General features: G+C 43.0%; 1 protein-coding gene across 4 annotated transcripts in view; it reads left to right on the top strand.

Annotated features, from left to right (window-relative positions):
• The first annotated feature begins 424 nt into the window (after positions 1-424).
• Positions 425-19,995, top strand: part of PSEN1 (presenilin 1) — an 80,314-nt gene continuing 60,743 nt past the window's right edge. The window contains exons 1-3 of one of the 4 annotated variants that reach the window (XM_015453975.4): positions 425-589; positions 11,276-11,357; positions 11,448-11,587. In XM_015453975.4, the coding sequence (XP_015309461.1) occupies positions 11,501-11,587 (87 nt within the window). In that variant the 5' untranslated portion in view covers positions 425-589; positions 11,276-11,357; positions 11,448-11,500. The remainder of the gene's footprint in view (positions 590-11,275; positions 11,358-11,447; positions 11,588-19,995) is intronic. The other 3 variants (XM_073997701.1, XM_005561705.4, XM_005561706.5) reach the window with 3 other exon arrangements.

A 19,995-nucleotide genomic window follows, 5' to 3' on the forward strand; every position in this document is an offset into this window, starting at 1 on the left:
TGCAGTTTCTCAGGTCTCACCACCCACCAGAAGTTTTGATTCATTGGGTGGTCGGAGAGGGCAGAGATATTTTCAATTTTAACAGCATTCTCTTGATTGTGATGCAGCTGATTCGCAAATAGGTACCCTACAGAAATGGCAGGTGTTAAATTTAGGATGGCCATCGCTTGTATGCCGGGAGAAGCACACGCTGGGCCCAATTTATATAGGGGCTTTCGTCCTCAGCTCAAGAGCAGCCTCAGAACCCCGACAACCCACGCCAACACTCTGGGCGGATTCCGTCAGGTGGGGACCGCCAAGGTGGAGCTCTGGGTTCTTCCCGCAATCGTTGCTCCAGGCCGGAGGCCCCGCCCCCTTCCTCCTGGCTCCTCCCCTCCCCCGTGGGCCGGCAGCCAACGACGCCAGAGCCGGAAATGACGACACCGGTGAGGGTTCTCGGGCGGGGCCTGGGACAGGCAGCTCCGGGGTCCGCGGTTTCACATCGGAAACAAAACAGCGGCTGGTCTGGAAGGAACCTGAACTGCGAGCGGCGGCAGCAACGGCGGCGGCGGCTAAGCGTATGTGCATGATGGGGAGTGCGGGGAAGACAGTAAGGCACCGCGGACAAGGGCGGCCGCGGGCAGGGCCCGGCCCTTTGTCGCCGCCTGGGCCGCGGAGCCGGTGTCCTGAAAGATGAGGGGCGGGACGTGGCCGGGTTGGGGCCAGGGAACCCCGTGTGGGAAACCGGGAGGGGCGGCCCGTTTCTTGGGCTTCGGGCGCGGCCGGGTGGAGAGAGATTCCGCGGAGCCTTGGTCCGGAAATGCTGTTTGCTCAAAGATATCTCAGGGCGCAGGTGCTTTGGGCCGGGATTAGTAGCCGTCTGGACTGGAGTGGAGCAGGAGAAAGAGGAAGCGTTTTGGGCTGGGTCTGCTTGAGCAACTGGTGAAACTCCGCGCCTCACGCCCCGGGTGTGTCCTTGTCCAGGGGCGACGGGCACTCTGGGCGAAGTCCGCACGCCTCTCGTTCGAGGCGGAAAACGGGGTCTGATGCTTTCTTCTTGGTTGGGGCTGTCTCGAGGCATGCAGGTCCAGTGCCTCTTGTGTTTGCTGCTACTTCCCTCTCAGATTCTTACCGTTGTGGTCAGCTCTGCTTTAGGCACATTAATCTATAGTGGAGGCTGGAATGGGTGAGAGAATTGAGGTGACTTTTCCATAATTCAGGTGAGATGTGATTAGAGTTCGATTTGCGGTGGTGGCAGAGGCTTTAGAAGAAACACGAACGGGACATGGTAACCAATTGAGGACCAGGGAATAAAGTGTGAAGTTGACTAGGAAGTTTTCAGTTTAGAACATGGCAGAGACATTCTCAGAAATAGGAAGAAAGAACTGGTTTAGAGAGGAGGGCGAGGAAGTGGTTTGGAAGTGTCACTTTGCGAGTGCCAACAGGTGAAAATGTCCTATCAACAGGACTAGAGCTGAAAACAGGAGTCAATTCCATAGATTTCCAGTTGATGTTGGAGCAGTGGAGAAGTCTTTAAGCTAAGAAAGGGGAAGAGGAGGCCAAGGCAAACTCTTAGGAACACTTCTAACGAGGGGCTGGAAGAAGAGCAAGGAGCCAGTTGAGGAGAATGAGTGTGGTTGGGGAACCACCACAGTGCAGGATCGCCAGAGCTGAGAAAGGGAGGGAGGCTTCAGGAAGGAAAAGGTTGGCAGGGATTTGTTAGGCCTGGTGTAGCAGAAGGAACAGAAGATTTAGAGCAGCACTAGCCAATAGAAATACAATGTGAGGCCCTGCGCGGTGGCTCACGCCTGTAATCCCAACACTTTGGGAGGCCGCGGGACAGATACTTGAGCTCAGGAGTTCGAGACCAGCTGGGACAACATGGCGAAACACCCGTCTCTACAAAAAATTAGCTGGGCGTGGTGGCGCGCGCCTGTAGTCCCAGCTGCTCCCGAGCGAGGCTGAGGCAGGAGAATCGCTGGAATCCGGGAGGAGGAGGTTGCAGCGAGCCAAGATTATGCCACTGCACTGCAGCCTGGGCAAAAGAGTGAGATTGTCTCAAAAAAAAAAAATCTTTTTTGTTTTTCTTTTGGAGAAAAGGCATACAAATTTATTAGCATGCACATTGGGAGAACCACATGGTGATTATCCCTATTTTAAATTTTCTAATAAACGTACTATTATTTATTTATTTATTTTATTTTCTTTTTTGAGACGGAGTCTCGCTCTGTCGCCCAGTCTGGAGTGCAGTGGTGCAATCTTGGCTCACTGCAACCTCTGCCTCCCAGGTTCACGCCATTCTCCTGCGTCAGCCTGCCCAGCAGCTGGGACTACAGGCGCCCGCCACCTCGCCCGGCTAATTATTTTTTGTATTTTTAGTACAGTCGGGGTTTCACCGTGTTAGCCAGGATGGTCTGGATCTCCTGAACTCGTTATCCGCCCGCCTCAGCCTCCCAAAGTACAGGGATTACAAGCGTGAGCCACCGCGCCCGGCCCATAAACACATTTTTAAAGGTAAAAAGAGGCTGGACGCGGTGGCTCACGCATGTAATCATAGCACTTTGGGAGCCCAAGGCGGGCAGATCACGAGGTCAGGAGATCGAGACCATCCTGGCTAAGACGATGAAACCCTGTCTATACTAAAAAATACAAAAAAAAAAAAAAAAAAAAGCCGGGCGTGGTGGCGGGCGCCTGTAGTCCCAGCTACAGGCCCAGATCTCGTCACTACACTCCAGCCTGGGCGACAAAGCGAGACTCCATCTCAAAAAAAGTAAATAAATAAAAAGGCTGGGTGGCCACGCGCGGTGACTCACGCCTGTAATCCCAGCACTTTGGGAGGCCGAGGCTGGCGGATCACGAGGTCAGGAGATCGAGACCATCCTGGCTAACACGGTGAAACCACGTCTCTACTAAAAATACAAAAAATTAGCCGGACGTGGTGGCGGGTGCCTGTAGTCCCAGCTACTCGGGAGGTGAGGCAGGAGAATCGCTTGAACCCAGGAGGGGGAGGTTGCAGTGAGCCGAGATCGCACCACTGCACTCCAGACTGAGCTACAGAGCGAGACTCCATCAGAAAAAAAAAAAGGTAAGAAGAAACAGATGAAACCAATGTGAATAATTTATTTTAACATAATATACCTAACATACTTTTATTTCTAACCAGTAGTACTTGTTTTGCTCTTTAGATAGTAAGCTCCTTAAGTAAACAGAAGTAATACCTGATACATTAGAATTCCCAGCCGTCATCATAGTGTGTAGTTATAAAGAAGAAACCCAGTGTTTGTTGATTGAAAGGCATTAATACTCCTGCTTGGGTAACAGAGTGAGGAAAAAGGTATTAGTGTTGGCTTTTCACAACGCCTTGTATGGTTTCTTGTTTTAGGTTGATCAAAACAAAAGAAAGTTTGCAGACAATGCTAAATATAACCAGTGATTTACAAATTAATTAGACATAAATAATCAGTTTTTCATTAAAAATTAGTTGTATTCTGTCCATTTCCACAGAGAATTTTAGACAATGATTTTGAATAATCATACCTCCTTTACAGTTATTGAAATTAAATAACTTATTGGGAAAGATTCTTTATAATTATACAAGGTATGTAGGACAGTAGTCTCATATCCACAGTTCTGAAATCCAGAAACTAAAAGGTTTTTCTTTTTTCTTTTCTTTTCTTTCTTTTTTTTTTTTTTGAGACGGAGTGTCGCTCTGTCAGCCAGGCTGGAGTGCCGTGGCACAATCTTAGCTCACTGTAACCTCCGCCTCTCAGGTTCAAGCAATTCTTCTGTCTCAGCCTCCCAAGAAGCTGGAACTACAGGCGTGTGCCACCACACTGGGCTAATTTTTGTATTTTTAGTAGAGACGGGGGGGGGGTGTCACCATATTGACCAGGCTGGTCTCGAACTCCTGACCTTGTGATCCACCTGACTCAGCCTCCCAAAATGCTGGGATTACAGGTGTGAGCCATCGCACCTGGCCAAGGTTTTTCATAACTAATTTGACAGCAAAATCTGGCTTAGTTATAGTCTCTATTTTCTTTTTTTAATGTGATTCAAAACTATTCATTTGTTTCACTATAGCTTAATAATGTGTTTGCTTTTCTGCTTCTAAGACCCTGTAGGGACATTATATAACATCTGATATTTGCATAGTACCTTTACAAAATCCAAAAAAATCTGAATTCTAAACACATTTAGTCCTAAGGGTTACAGATAAGGGATTCTGGACTTGCAGTTCTAAGTCTTTGTTCGTTTTTATTGCATTTTCTGAGCCAACATAACCATTATTTAAAAACAAGTTGCTATAGTAACTCTGGATTACAGACCTCCCCCAAACTCAGTGGTTCAGAGCATGTATTCTCACTCAAGGCTCTGCTTCAATGTAGGTAGGTCTGTGGATCAGTGGGGGCAGTTCTTATTTGTATGCCTTATTCTGGGGCCCAGGCTGAAGGGGCAGTGGCTATCCATGGTAAGCTTTTCTCAAGGTACCAGCAGAAGTACCAGAAGTCAAGCCCAACTGCACAAGCATAGTTCAAGTGTCTACTTATGCCACATCTGCTAAGATTGCATTGACCAAAGCAAGTCATATGATCATGCCCAAAGACTTAGGAGTGGGTAGTAGACTGCAGTCACCATGCAGCCAAGCAAACTACAGAGTCTAGAACATCACTGGAGAGAGGTGTATTCCTCCCTTGGCCAGGCTGGGGGAGGGAGTGAATATTGGCTGAATAATAATCTAATCTACCACAGATGGTTAACAGGTGGCGTGGGATGGGAGGAGGAGGAAAAAAAATCACCAAATGGGATGTATCACTACCCTTGCTCTTTTTAGCGTCTACTGCTTTCACAAAGCCTTTTATAGGGCTGGAGAAATGATTTGCTCCTAGTCTCTTGAAAACCAGAGGAGTCTTTTGAGGATGTATTCCTAAAGTTTTAAAATTAGTTTTAAAAAATTGTTTTAAAAAATTGTTCAAGTATAGTCTGGGCACAGTGGCTCATGCCTGTAATCCCAGCTAAGGTGGTGGATCCCCTGAGGTCAGGAGTTCAAGACCAGCCAGGCCAACATGGTTGACACCTCCATCTCTACTAAAAATACAAAAATTAGCTGGGCGTGGTGGTGGGCGTCTGTAATCCCAGCTACTCAGGAGGCTGAGGCAGGAGAATCGCTTGAACCCAGGAGGTAGAGGTTGCAGTGAGCCATGATCTCGGCCTTGCATTCCAGCCTGGGCGACAAGAGCGAAACTATGTCTCCATAATAGTAATAGTTTCAATTATAGGTTGGAATTTAGAGTTCGGTTACATTTACTATTGGATGTGAACCTTTAAAAACTCAAGTAGAGGCTTTTCCAGCCCATTCATAACATCAGAACTTGGGCTGCCTGTCCAGGGAGAAGCTTTCAAAGTAACACTAAGGGTGATTAAATACTTTTGTAAAATAAAGAATAAATCACAAGCTCATTGACACTTGAAAACTTAGCATTGCAGTGCAGATGCAGCAGAAAATACTTGTAGCAGTTTTCTCAGTGCAAGAGAAACTAGTCTAGTAGCTTAGAGACATTAAAACAAGCCACAAGCCCTTTGTGCTAGAGATCATGGTTAAAAGTCTCCTGAAGATGTTTTTCCACAGTACAGATTTTGTTTATATTTATGTCTGAGGGTGAAAAAAGAAAATGTATCAATAAGTAACTATGTTCTGTAGGAGTTGGAGGTTTTGTTGTTACATTGGGATACAGTGAGAGAAAAAGACGTATTAATACTTTTCTGTTGGTACTTTCTTGAATGAGATTTTTAATACACTTATTTTGAGATTCTGGACATTGCTCCTGTGATAATTTCTGCAGTGCTAATGGATAGAAGGTTTTCTGGTTAGACAGACTTCTGTGTTCAGCACATCTGAGCTTCGAGATTATTTGTAGTTCTCCTGGGGCTTTTTTAATCTCTTTGTATATAACAGATAAATTCTAGTTTCCCGTCAGAGAAGGATTTCGTTTTCCTTTTGTCTGATTTAGCAAGTGTCTTGAGATTAAGGAAATGGATGTCAGTGAATTCAAGTGTTGTGCTCTGTCAGTTTGCAGCAGGTGACCAGAGAGCAAAAACACCCAAGTGGATTCTGTCCCTACTCCCACCTACTCCTCAATTCAGGTCCCATGAAAGAGCCTCAGATCCCAGTAACTGTTTGTTGTTGTTGTTGTTTACAGGGCTAAGAATGTTCACAGCTAAGAATGTTAAAAAGTCTCCTGGTGTCTTTTGCCATGCAGCCTGAACAGTGGGGTCATTGACCTCCTTGCAGTCCTCAATTGTTTTCAGCTGTTACTGGACCAAAATCAAATCTAGCTTTGCCTGCCCCTTTCTTTGTCCCAGTAGCGCTTGTTTGTTCACCAGGCCTCACTGAAGACCTAGCCCTGTTGCCTGCCTGTGCTTCCTACTGAGGCCCCTGTAAAGAGCAGCTCTCCCAGGGAGGCTCACCTTGTAGCATTGTGATCTTTGGAAGCATCAAGGGAGGCACAAGATTTCTCTGGGTGAACTGGAAAAGACCTGGACTGGGCATCAGAAGACTTGGGTTCTAGAACCGGCATTGGTGTACACTCGCTCTGTAACTCTGTGCAGGCAAAATCTTTTACCTTTTCTGAGTTTTTTTTACATGTCAGTTCAGATTCCTTTCCTCATGAGGTTTCTTTTTTTTTTTTTTTGAGGCGGAGTCTTGCTCTGTTGCCTGGGCTGGAGTGCAGTGGCGTGATCTTGGCTTACAGCAAGCTCAACCTCCCGGGTTCATGCCATTCTCCTGCCTCAGCCTCCCAAGTAGCTGGCACTACCAGCGCCCACCACCATGCCCGGCTAATTTTTTTGTATTTTTAGTAGAGACGGGGTTTCACCATGTTAGCCAGGATGGTCTCTATCTCCTGACCTTGTGATCTGCCTGCCTTGGCCTCCCAGAGTGCTGGGATTACAGGCGTGAGCCACTGCACCCGGCCCCTCATGAGGTTTCTTTAAGACTCAAATGGAAGAATAGATGTGAAAAGAACTTTGAGGATAGTATTGGAAAATGCTAAAGTGACTACTTTATTATTGATGATTTTTACAGAATTTGTCTGAGAAAGCTGCAGTATGACCAGTTTTTACCAGCTTGTATGGTTTCTTGTAATAACTGAACAGATCCTATTAGCATAGGGTAAAAATGGAAACTACTTCTTTCAAAATGATCAGTGGCTGCAGGGGCTCAGGTCTATAATCCTAACTACTTGGGAGACTGAGGTGGTAGGGTTGCTTGAGGCCAGGAGTTCAAGACCAGCCTGGGCAATATAGCAAGACCCTTTCTTTAAATAAAAAACTAGCCAGCCATGTAGTCCCACATGCTTGGGAGGCTGAGGTGAGAGGATCGACTGAGGCCAGGAGTTCAAGGCTGCAGTGAGCTATGATTGCCACTGTGCTCCAGCCTGGGTAACTGAGTGAGACCTTATCTCTTAAAGAAAAAAAAGAAAAAAATTGCATTATAGCTTATCCTTTTTTTTTTTTTTGAGATGAAGTCTCACTCCGTCGCCCAGGCAGGAATGCAGTGGCGTAATCTTGGCTCACTGCAACCTCCGCCTCCTGGGTTCAAGCGATTCTCCTGCCTCAGCCTCCTGAGTAGCTGGGACTACAGGTGCACGTCACCACACCTGGCTAATTTTTGTATTTTTTAGTAGAGACGGAGTTTCACCATATTGGCCAGACTGGTCTGGAACTCCTGACCTTGTGATCTGCCTGCCTCGGCCTCCCAAATTGCTGGGATTACAGGTGTGAGCCACTGCGCTTGGCCAGCTTATCCTTTTTTAAAAAAACATAAATACTAGGATATTGAGATTATTAAAAATGCTTTTGGTGCTTCAGTTTTTAATTTATACTTAGAGCAGTTTTTGAAGTTTAAGATCTCATTTACTTCCAAGTAATAGTTTTACTAGTAATCAAAATCGCTTCAAAATACCGTAATCCTCATTGCTGTAAACTCCTACGGGGCAGGCGTGGAGTTTTATAAAGAGGCTGTATAGTGTACTCTGTGAATTCCAACTCCTTGCTTGCCAGATGTGACCTTAAGCAAGTTAACTTCTGTGTGCCACGTTGTTTTCCTCTGTAAAAGGATAAAGTGAATATAATACATTAGTTTATTAAGCCTTAGTTTAATAGTGTCTGTCTCTTAAGTTTTACATATAAGTAGACAGTGTCTTTCTTGTTTAGTGAATAATCAGTCTTATTAGTTAATAGTATTTCTACTAAAGTTATGGTATAAGATTATACTAATCTTGTTTAGTGCACGGTAATCACTTCTCATATTTAACCTGTAAGTGTAATATAGTTTATTTATATACCATTTATTTATTTTATTTTTTGAGACGGAGTCTTGCTCTGTCACCCAGGCTGGGGTGCAGTGGCGCAATCTTGGTTCACTGCAACCTATGCCTCCCAGGTTCAAGCGATTCTCCTGCCTCAGCCTCCTTAGTAGCTGGGATTACAGGCACGAGCCACCACACCCAGCTAATTTTTGTGTTTTTAGTACAGACAGGGTTTCACCATGTTGGCCAGGCTGGTCTTGAACTCCTGGCCTCAAGTGATCTGTCTGCCTCGGCCTCCCATAGTACTGGGATTATAGGCGTGAGCCACCGCATCCAGCCTACTTACCTTTTGTTTTTGCTTGCATTACCCTTTCTTTGCCTTGTTTCATTTGGCTAAGATTGTCTTGTTTACTTGCTTTGTTTCTGAGGGATTATATGAGATTTCTATGGGTTTTTCCATCATGGAGTGTACTTTTATTATTTTATTATTTGTTTTTTTGAGACAGGATCTCACTCTGTCAATCAGGCTGGAGTGTAGTGATGCAGTCACTGCTCACTGCAGCCTCAACTTTCTTGGCTCCAGTGATCCTTCCACCTCAGCCTCCTAAGTAGCTAGAACCACAGGCACCCACCACCCACACCCAACCAGTTTGGTTTTTTTTTTGTATTTTTAGTAGAAATGGGGTTTCACCATGTTGGCCAGGCTAGTCATGAACTCCTGGCCTCAAGTAATCCACCCGTCTCAGCCTCCCACAGTGCTGGGTTTACAGGCATGAACCACCGACCCGGCCTCATGCAATTTATTGACTACTTACTTCACTGAAGTGAACTTGTATAGATACTCAAAAAGTGCAGTTTCTACTGAATACATACTGTTTTTGCATCATACTAAAGCTGAACAGTTTTACATTGAACTGTCATCAGGGACTGTCTGTATTGTGAAATCTTAATTTTGTCCTTATTAAAAGACAGGAACAGGGCTGGTCGTGGTGGCTCACACCTGTAATCCTAGCACTTTGGGAGGCTGGTGTGGGTGGATCACTTGTGGTCAGGAGTTTGAGACCAGCCTGGCCAACATGGTGAAACCCAGTCTCTACTAAAGGTACAAAAATTAGCTGAACATGATGGTGCACACCTGTAATCCCAGCTATTCGGGGAGCTGAGACACGAGAATTGCTTGAACCCAGGAGGTAGCGGTTCCAGTGAGCAAGATCGTGCCACTACACACCAGCCTGGGTGACAGAGCAAGACTGTGTCTCAAAATAAAGACAGGAACAAAGGTATCAGTAACTCTAAATATAGGTTAAATTTCCACAAAAATCTCATTTAAAAAAAATTTTTTTTTTTTTGAAACAGAGTCTCACTCTGTTGCCCAGGCTGAGTACAGTGACGAGATCTTGGCTCACTGCAGCCTCTAATTCCTGGACTCAAGCAATCCTCCCCCCTCAGCCTCCTGAGCAGTTGGAACTACTACATATGCATCCCGCCTGCACCCAGCTAATTCGTGTTTTTTAGAGATAGTGTCTTGCTATGTTGCCCAGGCTGGAGACTGATCTGCAACTCCTGGCCTTAACCACTTTATTTTTTAAGCAAATTTGCACCATGTTTTCAGTTAATATGAATTTGCATTTCACTGATTTCATGCTAGCTGACAATGGGCTGAAGGTGAAGGGAGGAGAAAGATGGACATGGTATATAAAAGCATGTATGATAAAGTAGAACGTCACCTTGGTTAAAAATGTGTAATGATTTGAATGATACAAATACAAGTAGTTAAGAGTTATTTTGAACTTGATACCTTTGCTAGAGGAAAAGTTACTATATGCATTTTTTATGAAAAATCATTAGAAGAAAAAAATGGAATATTTAGAGGAAAGAGTATCCTGATGTTAAAAGTGAAAATAAAATAGGACATTGAGAACATTTTTTTAATGTAAATATGTATATGGTAATGTATTAATTAGCGTTAGATATGTACATGGATTTTTCCTGTATTTCTGAAGACCTGTGAAAAGGAGAAGTTGAAATCATAAAGAATTGGCTGATGGAAATTAAGGTAGACAGGCAAATGGAAATGTGGCCCCCCAGGAGGGTGGGTGAACTCTGAGAGACACAGTCATTCCTGTAAATAAGGCTGTCCCAAGATCAAAGGAGAGGCCTGAGACTGGGAGTCAGGAGTCTGCCATTCTTTTTTTTTGAGATGGAGTCTCGCTCTGTCGCCCAAACTGGAGTGTGATGGCGCCATCTCAGCTCACTGCAGCCTCCACCTCCTGGGTTCAAGTGATTCTCCTGCCTCAGCCTCCTGAGTAGCTGGGGTTACAGGTGCATGCCACCACGCCTGGCTAATACTTGTATTTTTAGTAGAGGTGGGGTTTCACCATGTTGGTCAGGCCGGTCTCGAACTCCTGACCTCATGATCCACCCGCCTCGGCCTCCTACAATGGTGGGATTACAGGCATGAGCCACTGCACCCGGCCAAGTCTGCGATTCTTGCCAAGTCTACCCAGTTGTGTCATCTTAAGCAAGTCACTGAACTTCTCTGGATTCCCTTCTCCTTTTGTAAAATAAGCATGTTATCTTTTCATCCTGCCTTGGGCATTGTGATAAGGATAAGATGAGATTGTAGAATTTTACAAAATTAAAAGTGCTAGACAAACGATTTTATGAAAATATAAAGATTAGGTTGAATTGGTCTTCATAGAAAAAGGAATGTTGAGGAGAACATTCCTTAAGATTACTCAGCTTCCTTGGCTAGAAATTGGAAGTCATTAAGTATCTTTGTGGTTGAAAAATGTTTGGTGTCTCAGGTGGTTCTACTTATTGCTAAAGCGGTCTACCTTGAGCTCATAGTAAATTTGTCAGTTAGTTGAAGGTGGTGATAAATTAATACATTCCTGGTTTACAAATTGGTCTTATAAGTATTTGATTGGTTTAAATGAATTTACTAGGATTTAACTAACAATGGATGACCTGGTGAAATCCTATTTCAGACCTAATCTGGGAGCCTGCAAGTGACAACAGCCTTTGAGGTCCTTAGACAGCTTGGCCTGGAGGAGAACACATGAAAGAAAGGTTTGTTTCTGCTTAATGTAATCTATGAAAGTGTTTTTTAAAATAGTATAATTGTAATGTACAAAGTTCTGTTTTTCTTTCCCTTTTCAGAACCTCAAGAGGCTTTGTTTTCTGTGAAACAGTATTTCTATACAGTTGCTCCAATGACAGAGTTACCTGCACCGTTGTCCTACTTCCAGAATGCACAGATGTCCGAGGACAACCACTTGAGCAATACTGTACGTAGCCAGGTACAGTGTCAGTCTCTGAAACTGCCTTTGCCAGGCTGGATTCACTTATCATCTTCTCTTACCTCTAAGAAATGCTTAGGGGGCTGAGCAGGCTTTCTCTACTTTACCAAATTTACAATATATTTGTTGAACTTCAGCTGATTGTTGGGGGACACAGGGCTGTTTAACACACAGGTGTTGATACAGTTCCTACCTAACTCACATATCACCACCTCAGGTGAAGCCTTCTCCAGCTTCCCAAGGTGTGCAGCACCTCAGAGTTCATGTTGTTTATTATTTTACCTATCTTGCTCTTCTTCTTCTGTGGCTGAGTTTATTTTATTTACTGTATTCAGTACCTAACAGTTCCTGTTAGTGCTCAGTAAATATTCATTATGATTGTACAATGCAAGAATAAGTGTAGAAATTCTAAGAGTTCAAAGAGGGATTCAGGAAAGGAATGTAATCTGTGCTGTGGGACAAAGAGACTCCTCACCAGCTACATACACAGACGTCAAATCTGACTACAGCTCTGCTAGCTAATCATTATAAAGTGAGAGCAGAGGCTGGGGCGCAGTGGCTCATGCCTATAATCCCAGCACTTTGGGAGGCCGAGGCGGGCAGATCACCCAAGGTCAGGAGTTCAAGACCAGCTTGGTCAACATGGAGAAACCCTGTCTCTACTGACAATACAAAAATTAGCTGGGCTTGGTGGTGGGTGCCTGTAATCCCAGCTATTTGGGAGGCTGAGCCAGGAGAATCGCTGGAACCCAGGAGGTGGAGGTTGCAGTGAGCTGAGATCACACCATTGCACTCCAGCCTGGGCGACAACAGCGAAACTCTGTCTCAAAAAAAAAAAAAAAAAAAAAAAAAAACCAAAATAAATAAATAAATAGAGAAAGAAAAAGAAAGAAAAGGAAAGAAAGAAAAGGAGCGCAGACTTCATGGATGTTCTGTGAGGCAGTTGGAGTATCTGTAGGATTTTTAGAGGCGGAACCAGAATAGAGGAAAACACAAGGCCAACTGTAACCTATCCAGTTGCACTAGGTGTGGGGTCAGATTTTCCTCTGTTAGGACCAGAGAGCAGAGCTAGGAACAGTGGTGGAAGTTACCAGGCAGTAAGGTCTGGATCAATAAAAAGAACTTTCTCATAGCCTGGCTTGGTGGTGGATGCCTGTAGTCCCAGCTACTCAGGAGGCTGAGGTACAAGGATTGCTTGAGTCTAGGCATTTGAGTCCAGCATGGGCAACATAGAGAGGCTCTGTATTTTTTATTTTTTTAATTTTCCCACAGTTATACATCTGGGCTGCCTTGTAGGCTTGTGTGTACTTTTCACTACAAACAATCACAAAAGGCTGAAAGGCCACTCTAGCAAAATCTGTAGAGGACTAGTCTGTGAATTCAGCAATTGAACTAGAGCACTGGATGGCCTGGAACTTCCTTTTACACTCTGAAGATTTAGGATTCTTCACTTTTCTCATCAGTAAAATTAGATAATTTACTAGATAATTTGAAAATTCTTTCCCAGCTGGAGAGTTTTGATGTGCCTAGAAGCTAGGATGGCCAGTTTTCCCAGTTTGTCTAAAACTAGAGGTTTTGGAACACAGGACTTTCAGTTTTAAAATTGGGACAGTCCTGAGCAATAGGATCAAATCAAGCAATAGGATCAAGTTATCTACCAGAAGTGTGTAATCAAATTGAAACAATTTTGGATCTGACTAACCAAGTCTTATTCACTTAGTTGACTTTCTTGTTTAACTTCGAGTACTATTACAGTTCTATATTGTTAGAGTTCAAATAGAATATAACCTCTAAAGCATTTCTTGTTCCAAAGGTTAAATGTTGCCTTTAGCTTCATTTCTTCAACTCTAAGCACATACTGTGACAAGCTGCTATAGCCTAGAAAATAGTTTTCTTTTTGTGGGCTGCTGTGCATAATCTCATTCATAGTAAAGGGATTTGAAGTTTGATGACAGAATAGTCAGAGAACTGAAGTTGTGTTTGTTTTTTTTAGCCCAAATATTATTTCTCAAGTTTTTGTTGTGAAATGTTTCAAGGACATACAGTAAGTATGGCACATAGTGTAACAGGCACCCATGTACCTATCACCCAACTTTATTAAACTTTAACATCTTATTTGCTGGTTTTTTGATAAGCTTTTTTTGCTTCTATTGCTTATTGATCCTACGCTAAATGAAATCCTAACTAAACAAAACAAGATTTTGCATTTAATTTGAAAAGAGACTAGTTATATGACAAAAAAATTGCAGATAAAATTGAAGTGCCCCTCCCCCATTCCTTTTCCTCTTTTCTCAGGATAGTTACTGTCCTGAATTGGGTGTTTATCATGTTTACTATAATAAAATTGGGTATTAGGCTTACTGTAATGTTTATGTACATAAATCAATCACATTATGGAATACACTTGGCATGTTTTAAAACTTTAGGCCGGGCGTAGTGGCTCACACCTGTAATCCCAGCACTTTGGGAGGCCGAAGCTGGTGGATCACGAGGTCAGGAGCTCAAGACCAGCCTGGCCAACATGGTGAAATCCTGTCTCTACTAAAAAAACAATACAAAATTTAGCCGGGCGTGATGGCAGGCGCTTGTAATCCCAGCTACTCCAAAGTCTGAGGCAGAGAATTGCTTGAACTCGGGAGGTGGAGGTTGTAGTGAGCCAAGATCTCACCACTGCACTCTAGCCTGGGTGACAGAGTGAGACTCTGTCTCCAAAAAAAAAAAAAAAAAAAAGGCAGCCAGGTGCAGTGGCTCACTTCCAAAGTAATCCCAGCACTTTGGGAGGCTGAGGAGGGCGGATCACAGGGTCAAGAGACTGAGACCATCCTGGTCAACATGGTGAAACCCCATCTCTACTAAAAAATACAAAAATTAGCTGGATGTGGTAGCGCATGCACACCCGTAGTTCCAGCTGCTCAGGAGGCTGAGGCAGGAGAATCACTTGAACCCGGGAGGCAGAGGTTGCAATGAGCAGAGATCACGCCACTGCACTCCAGCCTGGCGACGGAGTGAGACTCCATCTCAAAAAACAAAACACAAAAAACTTTATATAGTTTGTGTCTGAAAGTTGAAGAGAATTTCCACATATATGTTAGTATATGTTGCAAAAGAGACATTCCTATGTAGAATTTTAGGCATTCATGTATACGTAGATGCATGTAGCTCTAGCATTCGTTTTCTCTTGTGAATATATAAAAATTGTGCTGTTTACAGACATTTGGTGGGTTCCAGTTTTTCACAATAACTGACAGTACTGCAGTGACATACTAATTCATTAGTCTGTGTGCACTTGTGTGAGTTTCTCAAAGATAGTTGCTGTGATTGGATATTTGGATCTCAGAACTATTTTAGAGATTGCTAGGATTCTTCCAAAGTGGTTATGCATCAAGAGTATATTGCAGGCCAGGTTCACGGCTGTATTACCTATCTTGGAAAAATAAGAGAAGAAAAGCAAGGGTGATCTTGGTGATTTCCCCCTTTCATTTTCTAAATATTCTATAATACTAAATGTAATACTAAATGTTCTATAATACTAAATATAATATTAAATGTTTTAATAATTTAAAAAGCTGTTTTGGAAAAAGTAATCTCACTCTGTCACCCAAGCTGGAGTGCAGTGGTGCTATCTCAACTCACCGCAACCTTGACCTCCCAGGCTTAAGTGATCCTACCACCTCAGCCTCCCAGGTAGCTGGGACCACAGGCTCATGCCACTACACCCGGCTACTTTTTTGTATTTTTGGCAGAAACAAGGTTTCACCATGTTGCGCAGTCTGGTCCCGAACTTATGAGCTCAAGTGGTCCACCTGTCTTGGCTTCCCAAAGTGATGGGATTACAGGGGTGAGCCACTGTGCCCAACCTAAAATATTTTTTATATTTTTTAATGTGAAGAAAGGTCACAAAAGAATAGTATGCTACCTGTGGAATATCTGTGGAAAGGGATCAAGCATTCAAGGTTTTCTGTGATGACTGACTAAAGTCATGCAGTTAGAACAGCTGATACAAAAGAAACCAAGAAAGGGCTGGGCATGGTGGCTCACACATGTAATCCCAGCACTTTGGGAGGCCGAGGCGGGCAGATCACTTGAGGTCAGGAGTTTGAGACCAGCCTGGCCAACATGGTGAAACCGCATTTCTACTTAAAAAAAAAAAAAAAAAAAAGTCAATGGGTGTGGTGGCATGCACCTGTAGTCCCAGTTACTCAGGAGGCTGAAGCACGAGAATTGCTTGAACCCAGGATTCAGAGGTTGCAGTGAGCTGAGATCGTACTACTGGAAAAAAAAAAAAAAGAACCAAAAAGCTGGTTAGCATGAGATCTTTGAGAGCATTCTTATATTCTTATTGGTAATTGCAGTTTATATTGTGCCCTTGTCATCAATAAAAGCTTCAGTTATGTTTCTTAGTCTCCATTTGAAAAAAATGTTCACTGGGCTTAGTGGCTCACACCTATAATCCCAGCACTTCGGGAGGCTAAGGTGGGCAGATTACTTGAGGCCAGGAGTTCCAGACCAGCCTGGCCATCATGGTGAAACTCGTCTCTATTAAAAATACAAAAATTAGCCAGGCATGGTGGTGTGCCCTTGTCATCCCAGCTGCTTGGGAGACTGAGGCACGAGGATCGCTTTCAGGGTTCACCTGGGGAGGTCAAAGCTGCATTTAGCCGAGATCACACCATTGCACTCCAGCCTAGGTGACAAAGTGAGACCCTGTCTCAAATAAATACATAAAAATAAGCAAAAAGCAAACGTAGAAGCTTTTTAAAGGACCTTGAGGAGATAAAAAATAAATGAAAGGGGTGATCTAAATTTATATAGAATCTGCAGCTCCAGTTAGCCTTTGACAGTGTTATTGTATCGTTTATAGTTATGAATTTGTTTTCTCAGTTGTCTTAAAGTGGAGTAAGGCAAAAAAGAACTTAAAATCTCAGTGACCTCCAGAGAAACATGCTGGCTTTTGCATGAGTAAAATCTCTTAGGCACAAATCTTAATACATATTAAGAAACTTTAGGCTTAAGCCTAACATAACAGCCCCATAAATGTTCAGTATTATTTCTAACCGGTTATGTCAACTGTTTGTGGAAATGACGCCTTTCTTGGCATTAGAGGAATGGTTAAACCTCTGACTCCAGGGAATCACAAAGCTTGGTCAGATGCTGAATGGAATTATGTGTGTTGTTGGAGACATGTTCCCTATGATTAATAAATGTTTTCAAGTTTTCCACTTAACTTGCCAGTTCTTTGGTTAAGACACTCTTCTAGTTCTGTCCTATAGAGCAGGCTTAGAGCCCCACATTTCTCATTGTAGAAATTCAAACAATATCCATTAAGTCTTTTTTTTCCCCCCATTAAGTCTTAAAGGATTAATACATTTTCTTTCCTTTTTTTTTTTTTTTTTGAAATTGAGGCTCCCTCTGTCGCCCAGGCTGGTGTTCAATTGCACAATCTCAGCTCACTGCAGCCTCCGCCTCCTAGGTTCAGGCGATTCTCCTGCCTTAGCCTCCTGAGTAGTTGGGATTAGAGGGGTGTGCCATCACACCTGGCTAATTTTAACATTTTAGATAGAGATGGGGTTTCACCATGTTGGTCAGGTTGGTCTCGAACTCCTGACCTCAAGTGATCTGCCCACCTAGGCCTCTCAAAGTGTTGGGATTACAGGCATGAGCCACCATGCCTGCCAATACATTTTCTTATAAATATTAATTATTGAAAACATGTATTTTAAGTAAATATTCACACTATAAATATATCAACATAATTGAATACATTATAACCACGTAGGCATGTTAACTGCTTACATGTGTGCATAAAATATTAAGGGAAAAGGGTAGAATACAATATTTGTAAACACTTATAACTGTATATGTGTGTATATATTGAAAAACATTAGGATTTGGGGTGTTATAAAAATCAGTTACTGTTTTCTTTATAAAATTACCTAAGTTCATATTCAAGAACACACAGTTATAAACTTAATTGTAGAGCAAGGTGTGGTGTCTCATGTCTGTATTCCTAGTACTTTGGGAGGCTGAGGCAGGAGGATCCCTTCAGACCAGGAGTTTGAGACTAGACTGGGTAACATAGCACGATCTTGTCTCTACAAAAAAAAACGTGAAAATTAGTGGGGTGTGGTAGTGTGCTTCTATGGTCCCACCTACTTGGGAAGCCGAGGCAGGAGGATTGTTTGAGACTAGGAGGTCGAGGCTGCAGTGAGCTGTAATCATGCCACTGCACTTCAACCTGGGCAACAGAGTGAGACCCTGCCTCAAAAAAAGAAAAAAATGCGTGGCAAAAACTGCCGTGAACAAAGTCCAAAACGAACTAGGACAACGGCTTGAAATACATGACGGATATATCCCAATATACATAGAATTCTTATGAAATTAAAAAGGAACATGAACAACTAACTCAGTAGCAAAGGTTACAAGCAATATTTATGGAGTAAGAAATAGAAATGGCAATAAATATATGAAAAGCCTAGTTGATCAGCCTTACTAATAGAGATAAAAATTAAAACTTCACTTCTTACCTATCAGTGAGTTAAAATTGATACACTGCTACCGAGGTTGTAGGGAAATAGGCTTTCTTGTATGCTGTGTTCTTTGGAGTTAGTATTTATTTGGAGGCAAGCTGTTAATTGAATCTACAGATACACATGCCTTTTGGAAATAATTTAGCAATTAAATCTAACCTAATCTAATCTGACCTAGCATTTTACTTCTAGAGGTTTATCCTATAAAAATATTACCAGAGGATTGCCAAGAATTTTTATTGAAGTTTTATTTATAACAGTGAGAATGTGGCAATAATCTCAATCTTTATTAATTGCTTATGGTTTACCCAGTTAGTAGTGTAAAGGTAGTGGTTAACAGTAGGGTCTCTTGACTAAACAGTTGGACTTTGAATCTCTGTTCTAGAACTTCTTTTTTTTTTTTTGAGACGGAGTCTCGCTCTGTTGCCCAGGCTGGAGTGCAGTGGCGCGATCTCGGCTCACTGCAAGCTCTGCCTCCCGGGTTCACGCCATTCTCCTGCCTCAGCCTCCCGAGTAGCTGGGACTACAGGTGCCCACAACCGCGCCCGGCTAATTTTTTGTATTTTTAGTAGAGACGGGGTTTCACCGTGGTCTCGATCTCCTGACCTTGTGATCCGCCCGCCTCGGCCTCCCAAAGTGCTGGGATTACAGGCGTGAGCCACCGTGCCCGGCCTGTTCTAGAACTTCTTAGCACTATGATATTTGGCAAATTATCTGGCCTCACTAAACTTCAGTTTCTTTATCTGTTAAATGAAGTTTATAGCAATTAACTTAGAGTTTTATTTAAATTAAATGAGATAACCTGAATTAGTACACTACTTAGCACATACTTGTTCAATAAATATTAACATTTCTTATCAAAATTGCCATATTTAAGAATGAGGTATATTTATATGTCCAGCATAGAATCAAATATATTTTATCATTATTATTTTTTTTTTGAGACAGGGTCTCCTTCTATCACCCAGCCTAGAGTATAGTGGTGTGATCATAGCTCACTGCAGTCTCTAAGTCCTGGGCTCAAGTGATTCTTCCATCTCAGCCTTGTGAATAGCTGGGAGTACAGGTGTGTGCCACCATGCCTGGCTAATATTTTTTGTTGTTAGTTTTCCTTTTTTTGTAGAGCTGAGGTCTCGCTATGTTGCCAAGGCCAGTCTTGAACTCCTGGGCCCAAGCAATTCTCCCTTCTTGGCCTCCTGAAGCATACAGATTTTTTAGGGCAGTGAAACTATTCTGTATGATATTGTAATCATGGAAACCTGTCATTGTCTGTTTATACAAACCCATAGACTGTATAATACCAAAAGTGAACCCTAAGGTAAACTGGACTGTCAGTGTAGGTTCATCTGTTGTAACAGTTTACCACAGTGGTGCAGGATGTTGACAGAGAGAGGCTGTGCCTGTTGGAGAGGGTATGTGGGAACTCTCTGTACTTTCTGCTTAATTTTGCTGTGGATCTAAGACTCCATTTAAAAATATTTTATGGCATGGTGGCTCATACTTATAATCCTACCACTTTGGAAGGCTGAGGCGGATGGATCACTTGAGCTCAGGAGTTTGGGACCAGCCTGGGCAACATGGTGAAACCCCATCTTTACGAAAAAAAAAATAATAATAATAATCATAATAATTAGCTGGGCATGGTGGCATGTGCCTATAGTCCCAGGTACTTGGAAGGCTGAGGTGGGAGGATGACTTGAGCCTGGGAAGTGGGGGTTGCAGCGAGCATTGATCATGCCACTGCACTCCAGCCTGGACAACAGAGCCAGACTCCGTCTCAAAAAATAATAATAATAAAATAAATAATATAAATAAAAATAAGAATATTTTGAAAGAAATGAGCTATCAAGCCACAAATGCAAAAGGCTTCAAGTTCCCATC

Source organism: Macaca fascicularis, chromosome 7 (assembly GCF_037993035.2).
Source record: "Macaca fascicularis isolate 582-1 chromosome 7, T2T-MFA8v1.1".
Classification (NCBI taxonomy): domain Eukaryota; kingdom Metazoa; phylum Chordata; class Mammalia; order Primates; family Cercopithecidae; genus Macaca; species Macaca fascicularis.